Source organism: Opisthorchis viverrini (assembly GCF_000715545.1).
Source record: "Opisthorchis viverrini unplaced genomic scaffold opera_v5_297, whole genome shotgun sequence".
NCBI classification, from domain to species: Eukaryota; Metazoa; Platyhelminthes; class Trematoda; order Opisthorchiida; family Opisthorchiidae; genus Opisthorchis; species Opisthorchis viverrini.
The window spans coordinates 102,164-112,598 of NW_008751954.1; the positions used below are offsets into that span (position 1 = coordinate 102,164).

The 10,435-nt window shown below is 43.1% G+C and overlaps 1 protein-coding gene across 1 annotated transcript in view; it reads right to left on the reverse strand.

The window, feature by feature from the left end:
* T265_09678 (hypothetical protein) overlaps positions 1 to 10,435 on the reverse strand; it is a gene marked incomplete at both ends in the record, with an annotated part of 27,000 nt that overhangs the window by 9,581 nt on the left and 6,984 nt on the right. Inside the window, one exon of the mRNA XM_009175833.1 lies at positions 8,200 to 8,256. Within this exon, the coding sequence (XP_009174097.1) occupies positions 8,200 to 8,256 (57 nt within the window). The remainder of the gene's footprint in view (positions 1 to 8,199; positions 8,257 to 10,435) is intronic.

Genomic DNA, 10,435 nt, shown 5'->3' on the forward strand with positions numbered 1-10,435 from the left:
GGAACGTTCTGAAGAGGAAAATCAAACATGGTACTCCTTTCCTGATGTTGTCGGCCATTCCTCATCAACTCTCAACAGTGACAGGGCGATGCAGCTAACGAAAGGAGAACTTGGTTGTCGATCAGGTGGCTGTTGATATGTGCACCGAGCTTTGCAATTGGCTTGCAAACGTTTCGTCACCATACGAGGAGACATCATCAGTGCACAGTTGGGTGGGTGACGAAATGGCGAAGCATGGTAACGAAACGTTTGCAAGCCAGTTGCCAAGCTCGGCGAACAGATCAACAGCCAGCTGATCATCAACCAGCTTGACTTGCCCGCTCAGCATTTCGGATTTCTACCGAAGGTAGATGAACAATATCTCAATCAACAGATGAGGCATTTACTACTTGCACTTTCTTTTTTCAATTTTTTAGAAACCACTCCGCAGTAAGTCTTCTGGTTTAATCAGCCAAATGACCGAAGGCAACGGTGCTATTTGGAGAGCAATGCTAGTATACTGCCATCAGTGACTGACCGTTTTCATCTATTTTATGAAGCCAATCAGTGGGTTTAAGCGGATCATTGTCGCATTTTCGACGTGCTGTCAGTCCAGTTTAACCGTGGAACAAAATTGTGCAGATAAGAACCTAGACAACTGCTTTTGGAAACCATCGTCTGGAATGTTTTTCGTCACTGTCTGCTTTCAGCTGAGCAGAGTCAGATTTCTGGTCCAATGAAAGCACCACCAGCATCGAATGGTTCGGGTGACCTTGAAGCGCAAAGTCCACAAAGCGGTTAAGAAAGTGGCGTGATCAGTGGCATGGGGGTCAGCCCCCATAATGGCGCGTTTCACAACGGTAAATAGGGCGCATTCCTGCACATTATTGTTGTGGTGCGTTGTTCATACTTGTGTACATGTTTAGCGTACCAAGTTTATTTTGACTTCTGTTCACCTAGGCTAGAGTAGAGCTGCGGGCTTTTAATGGGCAAGTTAGCTGAGCTTGACTTCTGAGAAGAAAGCAATTTGGCCAGCAAGTATTTGTTAATCGGATCAGAATAATTAAATGGTAATCGAAGTCCTAAATGAAATTTAATTCCGTCTCCCTTTGGTGGTATGTGAAGTGCAAAGAAAGTTCCATGTCGCATTTGGAACGACATTCAAGAGACCAAACTATTTTCCCTGACATGACAAATAAGAAATTAGTGTTGCAGATTCGGAGACTAGGCCTACCTGATGAATACCAGTAGAGGTGAACCGGGTTGTCTAGGGTTTACATCGAGTAGTGTTAAGCGAAGAAAAATACTTCGCTTAAAAAATGTCATAAACGAGAGATTCAGCTGGACTCAAGGTGAGTCTCCCGTAAAAAACCGAAGTGATATGAAAGTGAATGTACTTCCCAAGTAATCAATGCAGCGTTCGCTCTAGACAGTGTGCTGGGAACCAGTGAAGACCATTCTTTTTGGAAACAGAGTGTATCGTCCATTACGTTGACATTTGAAATTCCCCACGTTTATTCTGTCCCCATTCGTAACACCCGCTCCACTTTTGTGAGTAGTTCGTGTGTATGAACTGGCGTTTCTTTGCCCTTACCACTCCACTCATTTGGCCTTGAGGTCATCCGGCCATTTGTGGCCAACTTTATGCACGTGTGACTGTCCCACGTGGGAGCCTGTCAGCTCATTTGGTTTGTACTTTTGTAGCCTAAGTGGACCATTTGTTTTAGACGAGTATCTAATGTCGAGGTTTGTATAGTTTGTGAATTTATGTCTTACCTTAATAGTACCGTATAGAAATCTAGCTCCGCTTTTTGCCTTCCCGGTGGATGCTACTGAGGAAGCATGCGAGTAGCATGCGGTTTTCTCATAACTCTGCTTCGCGTCTATTGAAAAGTGAGATTTATTACGGAATTTGTGGAATCGCTTTGTAACGTTCGCTTACGTTTGAGTGGTAGTCAATGAGTATCCAGGAAAGTTCAAGAAGTCACGTTCGAGGAGAAGATGGATACAGAGTTCTTATAGACAAGATGTAAATGAGAGTTTTGCTTCCCTGTCCAATAGCCTGTAACTTTTCAGTTGGTGTTTCTAAGTGACTCCGCAGTGAAAGTCTTTTTGCTTTTACTGGTATTACGCGTCACTCGAAGATACCGTTTGCTCAGTACACAGGCTTACTTAGGAGGCACAAGTTGGTGTAGCTGTTATAATTGTTGTGGTTAGGTAAAACAACAAAAGATGAACCTAACAAAGTACCCGAGACAAAGCGCAGCAGACGATACCCTGGGGGAAAGCCAGATGACTGAAATTTTGACAAAATCCCTCTTACACTTAGTTACAGTTGAGTCATTGAATTGACTTGCTAGGGTTCGATTCTCACAAGCTGTCCATCACACCAATGGGCTGCCCAGTCCACTTTTAGGGCTAGTTGTGGAGATATGTGTATAATGGCCTCTGCTTGGGTTGACTGTGCTCCTAACTTCAAGCAAGCAAATAAGACACTTGCACACCAGAATACTCCGTGGATTCGTTCTATTCCGTACGCATCAGGTGACCAGAGAATTGTTGAATATCGAGATGTGCTACATTCGAAGTTTTAAAAGACTGAAATTAGTTGGCTATGATTAGTAGTATGCTTTCAAATACAAGTGCATGAAATTTTTGCGTAGCCGAATCATTCATTTTGAACCCTCTTTATAAGCTTCTAACCAAAATTGTGAAGAATTTTTTTTAATTGCCAACTTGTTTCCTAAAGAGAATTACTATACGGAATACTTACCTGATTTTTTTATCAAATGCTATGACACTCTGTGTGGAAGTTTAGATTAAGGGCCTGAATAAAACGAAGAAGCCTCGCAGTCAGATCTGCTTGGGTGAAAAAGTGCAAGTCTACTTTAAATACCTGTTTCTTGTCTGGCCAGCGACATATTCACTGCTAGTCTCGTCTGAAAATTGTGGACAAGAGAATTTCCGTTGTCTTAAGGTGTGAGGGGACATCACATGGGTGTGTTCTGATTGTAACAGCTAATTCAATGGGCCATCATCAAAACCTTGGGGAGTTGTTTACTCCAAAGTATCCCGAAATTCTGCAATCGTAAACACCACTTCCTTTGTGTATGATTCAATCCCACCGGCATGTTGCATGGGTTTTATTTACCCTAGTCCACGGAAATCGGTGCTTTCACACTCCGACCATTTTAGTATGTCTTATCGAATCAGATTGTGTATCGAATCTCCTGGTACACTGAGGGACGTTTATGTCTTGACAGCGTAGACAGCACGCAGAAACTTTTTGTTTACAAAGCGGCATCTTTCACTGTGTTCACGTGATTACATAATCTCAGTCTAAACCGGGATGCTCAGGCTCAGTAGAGACAGCTGGTTAAGTGCGTCCAATGTTCCGCTCGGACAGCACGTCAAATTACAGCTACCGATAACCAAATGTGCGAACACACGTATGTAGTGACCGAAGTTTTCGCTGCCTAAAACCACTCGTTTGAGTGGCTGAGCGTCCTTCGTAAGCTAGTCAGCTCACATACGCCTGGAACGTAAGTGAGTGTTCTCGGAATTAAAAACTCCACGTTAATTACGTGACTTAATTATTTGTTTCCCTATTCCTCAGGCCAGTTCATCACCCTTCCGTGACTGCTCAAGTTTCAAGACTGAACCGTTCTATTTTATACAAAGTTGACTCTACCTCAACCGTTTTCTATAGACGTTTTGTTTACATTTATTCCTGGGCTTGTTGTTGAAAATTTGTCCCACAGTCTTTCCACTTAATTTGTCCGATAGCACACTGCCCTTCGTGTGCCATCCTGTGTTGCTAACCGCCCAAGGTTCAATCTAGCTGTAAGCCTTTCTTTAATTCTCCCCACGATTTACTGTTAATTTCCTATAGAACCACGTTCTACCTATCTGCACTGTCTGCCCAACTCCAATTCAATATATTGTCCACTGCCCAATTGCGACTACTGAACAAACGAAGTTCGTAGAATTCGGTTTCGCCGCAACTATTACTGACCGTCCGTTGGTGAATTAGACTACACGTTACCTGTCAGATAGGACACCTAGATCGTGCGTTTAGGCTAAGTAACTTATTCTTTGCTTTGAGATCATAGCACAGGATTGCACACTCCAGTTCGATGGAATTGTTCACAGTATCCTCGTCCAGGTTCGCGTTTCACGGTGACGATTGTCCTCTCTCTGCATTTTAATCCACTAGTTACTGTGATCAACTGCACGCAAAATTTGTGTACATCATGATGCGACAGCCATTCCTCCACTTAACTTCTTAGACTTACGTATGCTTGCATTTCTCCAGTTTACATGAAAGTTGTTTTAGTCAGTTGGCCAGACCCACAAATGTTGTTAATGAAGAGGCAAAATTGTGTAATTTCATTCCGGTTTGACGGTATGACCCCGCATTCAGTATCTGTTGGGGTGTAGCCCTAAAAACTGAGCCTTCAACATGATGAATGACTCTGGTCTTGCAGCCCAAGTTCCAGACTCTTCCAACCCTCCAACTATCTCTCTCCCACCCTGTAATCGCCATAACTGACAAATTGTGCACGTTGGTATTGAAGGTAGGCCAGATCCAACGTAGTGGTCCGTTGTCGGGATGGATGGTTACACTAGCACTGCGACGAGGCCAATTACGACTCCGAGGCAGAAATCGACAAACTTTCTTTCATGATTTATGGAATTGCTAGATCTATCTGTGCCCGGTTCACATTCACGTGTGCACCATGCGTGCTCGAATATTGTGCTACTTATTGGGATAACAGGGACAGGTGAAAATGCTAGTACTGCGTCCACTGGATCGTTTTCTTTGAAGCTGTGTGAAGGTGGGATCACAGCGTCCCATAACAAACTGTGACCATGAAGTCAATCAGGCCTACCAGCTATACATTCCCGTAATCCTATCCATGTAATTAACCTTGACATGTGAGGAATGGAGGTGACCCCAGCTCCGCGCCAGCAATTTCACTGACGTGGGTTTGCGCGTTTGCATACCGGGTGACAAACAAAAACACTGCCAAACTTCAAACCCTTGACAGTGGCACGCGTGGAAGGTGATTGTAGAGAAATCTCCTGATATTGCAGACGCTGATAAGTCCACTGCAATAAGCCTACGTGATATCGTGACCATCTGCTAGACCGTACGATAAACCCTGAGTCTAAAGTTACTACTGAATGCTTTCTTGAATGTCACTGACTGAATAAACCACAAACGCGCAACCAAAGTTAACCAATAAATCAATTGGAAAATGTCCGGGACCGATTGGGAAATCATCCTTTCAGTCGTTTCAAGTCGGCTTGTCATAAGAAATCTCACTGATTGCTTTCCTGACTGCCTTAAAACCCAATCAACCAACTTACTCACTTGGCACGACGAAGCTTTTGTGTCAACAGCAAAACGTTGCCCAGCGATAAACCCACCGATTTTTTACCAAACCTCTCTGAAACGCCAACCAATAAATGTTCATTTTACCAACCGAGGTAATGTGTAAGAGCTGTATACACAGCCCATACAACTAACTAGCCATTGTCATGATACCTGTATCCCCTTCCCAAAGACTACGTTTCACTTATTGGGTAAGGAATGCTGTAGAACAACTGTCTGAGATTGTACTTGAAATTCCGCCCGTAAGTGAAGACCATCTTTGCTGAACAGTCTAGAAGCACTGTGCAACTGCTCCATCCTTATTGGGAACTATCAAAGTGTGCATGCGACAAGTCTCCGGTGGATGTCAAATCTGCAACTGAGTAATGTGATAAACTCTCTTAAATGAGGCCTAGTGCCGCTCATCCTTCCATCACGGAATTCACATCACTGATCACGTATTGACGTACTCCTCGAATGCTGATAAGGCACTAGCGGCTGGAAAGTACAGTCTCGAACTACTGGCAAGGGTGTCCCAAGTTCGAATTTCTCTGGAGGTTCATGGGTATGACTCCTAGAAAAGATCTAACCCACCCACAGTACTTCTTGGTACTTCGGTACGGATTGACTTCACTTATAGAACAAAATCTCCTGTAGAATCACCAACTATCTCAACAATCTGAGGTTTATCATTCAAAAGATGCATAAAGAATTATGATGCATGGCACTGGCCATCATTCCCCTGAAAGGCATGGTATCTTCAAAGGTACACAAGATGTTGGAACGACCCAGGCCGAATAGCGGAACTCACAGAGGAACCAACTAAAGGTTCGATAAGTTGCAGGTGCGCTCCACCTCGGTTATCAGGCCGATATCGATTGCCACACACTAGAGACAATGCCTAGTGTTTGTGCTCACTATTAGCGTCTCCAGATGCCGAACGCACCACCCACAATTGGACTGATCGGGGAGCAAAGGTTAGATTCGGCAACTTCGTGTTATGCGACTGAAGAAATCATCGTCAAAACTACAAACAGATGAGCCATCAAAACTGAGTCTTGTTTACCGAACCAACAATCAGGAGATTTCCTAGAGAGATAAAAAGCATGACTTATGGAGAAGATCTTGGAAACACAGAGTCAGCTGTCGACAGTTCTGTGACCACTGAGGTCGCACGGAACGGTAAGCTTCCTAGCTTACATGACAAAATGAACCGTATTAAAAGTCGGCATATAAAAATTTATCTCCCTTTTCTTCAGTCTGGTCCATTATATCGAAATCACCCACCCCTTTTCCGAATTATGATATCTGGCATCCCTTATCGTAACCGATATGTACGTTTTAATCCCTTTCGTCTTACGTGCTCCTGTGTGACAGATTTGTCGAACGTAAAAGCTGATTTCCCGCGGACTAAGTAGTCCAAGGAACCCAGAAAATCTACAGGTAAGAACAGTTCATATGCGATATAAACCACAAAACATTCAAGCGTAGAGTGTTACCATAGCTCACGGATAGTTTTTTGGTCAACTTCTAACTGGAACCTAACAGGTGTTTACTGCTTTCAGTGAAGTATGAGTATCGTGGAAGTTCTGGTAAGCCCTACACTGAACCATTTTGAAAGGGGCACTTCCTTCACTGATAGGCTTTTGAGATGAAGCGAATTATGGGTGAAGCTGGGAAACTCAATAAGTGGAGTGAAGCCAGGCAAATTTGCTTGATTGAGACAGTAATCTATAATTATTGTGGGTTCTTTTTTACTATTTTAACTTGAGCAATGAACCTGTTGGTGGGCATGTCTAAGTCCAAATCAGACTCAATTCGGGTAACTTTAACCGAAGTTGTCACCTCCAGACCTTGGATTTTTTTGAAGTACTCGCAAAACTCACACCATCGGTCAACTGGAGCGTCACTATGTCATCACCATCATCTTAGGCAGGATAACAGCATTAACTGTAGGGCCTGTGAAATACCACCAGGTTATCCATCACTAATCGCGATGGTGTGTTAGCGAACACTCCCAGAAATACATTCATGGTGCTGTACCGGTTCAGATGAGGCAGTATACCGAAACTTAAAGAAAATGTCAAATGATCCCAGTACCTTGTGATAATACTCGGTGCTGGTTAGGATTGTTATATCATCATATTTAGGTCGTCTTACGACTTGCGACAAGCCTCTGCACTTTCGCCCGTTGATCTCAATCTCTCCGGTTTATATCGGCGTCAGGCGCTTACAAGCAGCACCACATTTGGCCCAGTGCAAACCGTCTGTAGCCTCCTACCATGCGCAAGTTTTCAGTCTTTTGAGAACCATCAACCAACCAATCTGATTCGGATGTTGCCGATGAAACTCTTGCTGATGAAATCATAATTTCACGAGCAGGAAGGTCAGTCACGCTGTTGTTGCGCATGACTCACTGATTTGTCTAAATCCTGAAGAAAGCAAACTACTGGGGTCAAGTTGAAAATCTTCTTTCCGATCGCGGTACACACAGGGCACTCGCATGAGACCAGAGGTGTTTCCAGAGACATTGCTCTCTATGCACCATGGAATACCGGCATTATCAGATGTCGTTTATAAAATAGAATTGTTTACAGGTGGTTATATTAGACAGAAAAAAGCAAGAAGAGTGTATTCTCTGGGTGTGAGGAACATTGACACGTATATTGTGAAGTCAGAAACAGATCACTGAATTACCGCACCCGTACTCACGACAGCAACGAATGAACGTCCATATTTGTGTATTCTTGTGCTCCAGCAAACATGTTTAACCCCAGCCAAGCCACCCCGATGGCTTGATTAATGTTGCTAGTTGTGGCAATGTGGCCTAGGTGCGTACGTACTTTAGCAGCGTAATAGTAAAATAGCCGAGCAACCACGCCAGCATCCCGAAAGACGAACTGTGCAACGAAAAGGAACAATTTATTTAAGACTGATCACCAAGTCATGAGATTTGGATGTACTTAATCAGAGAATTTTAGGTAATTGCATAGGATCTGTTGTTTGTATGCTAGATTATATACTAGAATTCAAGGAGAAAGGGTCTTCGTTTAACATTAGAACAATCAGAAAAAATGATCCTTCTACGACCGCGTGCTCGGGCAAGAATTCATTGCATTTGAAGTGTCAGGTGTTCCTTATCGCTGGAATGACAAAATCCGACCGTTTGCAAGGGAATTAAAATGATGAAACTTGTGGACTTCTGATACAATCAAACCATGAATTAGATGGTAAGGAAAGTTGTAGGCATTCTTAAGTTAGATCTTAAAGTAGCTGATCCACAATTTTCTCGCTGATCTCATCACAAGTTGTGCTATAGGTACGTAAAATAAGAGGTAGATTCTCATAAAGGAAACTGCTCACAAGGTTGCTGAAAACTCTGACAGCCCACGACCGGTTTCGCCCTTCTTGCGGTTCATCGGGTAGGCGCGGGCCCCGAGTTTCCGTCAACCTCATGTTCTACTTGAACCCAAATTTGACTGTTTTTCGAGAAATGCACCCATTTGCAAATTAATTTGGTTTTCACGAGAGAATTTGTGACATTTTCATAAACAAAGTCACCCACAAGGTTTCTGAAAACTCTTCGACAGCCCACGTCAAAATCAGTCCAATCTAATTATGTCATGGTTGTACGGCAGTGAAGCATCAGTGTTGAACACTGATGTCATGCTGTCGATGATGATGATGATTAATTATTTTAATGACCAGTTAAGTTAATCACGGCCAGGTACTGAATCATGCGATGAAATAAACTGAGCAGGTTTCACATAATGGCATCATTAGCAAACTAGTAACCGAGGCTGGATACGAACATCACATAAACTTTGTGTTCGTGACGACTAGATCTCTCTAGGAAATGTTCATTTGATGATTTTTCAGGACAAACTTCCGTGCGTGGATAGTCGGTTTTGTTACGAAGCCCAGGCTGCATTCCCAGTGGGGTTGCATGCGAAAGCATGGACTTAATTATGGCCGTTTCATGCTAGATTACATTGATTTTTCAGGACAAACTTCCGTTCGTGGATAGTCGGTTTTGTTACGAAGCCCAGGCTGCATTCCCAGTGGGGTTGCATGCGAAAGATGCGAAAGAATTATGGCCGTTTCATGCTAGATTACACTGGATGGCACATGAACTAGAAACCGATATTCCAGTGAAGTATGCTTTCTGCCGTGTCTTCAGCTTGATTTCATGACCATCAGTAGCACCGTAAGCCAACCAGAATAACAAAAAGGGGTTTGGGACAAGAAGATCAACTAAACACCGATAAATCTAGCTCCTGTCCGAATTGGATAACTGCTAGTCTTGTCCTTTGATTGATACTTACCACAGTTATGTGAGACCAATCCACGCATTCAGAGTTTCCTTCTTTCTTAGTGTTTGCTTCAAGATAATCGATCCGATCGACTGTTTCATGCTCACTAGCGTAACAGCCAGTCAGCTGTTCTTCAGTTCACAAACCAACAAGAAAGACTGATCCCAAATAACGGTTATTCGTAGGGTTGAGATTTTTCTACTTTTTCAGTCATGAGGCAAGCAACATTGCTTTCTCCTGGCGTCATAATAAATAGTCCTTCATTTCAATAACTTATCAATCATTCCTTTGCTTTCCTCGTTCTTTTGTTTACCTTATCCTACAGTTCACGCCCAATTTTTATCAATCTGGATTGGTGCATAACCGTACTGTGAAGCGGTTGAGATTGGTTTCATGAAAACGAAAGCCTTAAGCTAACTTTGTGGCAAAAACTACCAGTTCTCTACGGCGTTCTAATGTGACACTCTCTAGAGTTGAATTCCGTCTCACCAGTGGTAACTTTGCTTCCTGGCCTAACACGCCACTCATGTTTGTACTTTAGTCCACTCATGGTTTCACGATTTATTGTATTAGAACTTTGAATCGCTGCACAGAGCTGATTCAAACAAGCAGATAACTTCGAGAAATACACTCATTTGCAAATCTATTTGCTTTTCACGAGGGACTCAACTCAATCTCTCGTTTATGATATTCTACAACTGAATGTGTTGCACAAAGGCCGCCTCATGTTTCAGTTGGGACGATATTCGAGATATCGCAGCATATT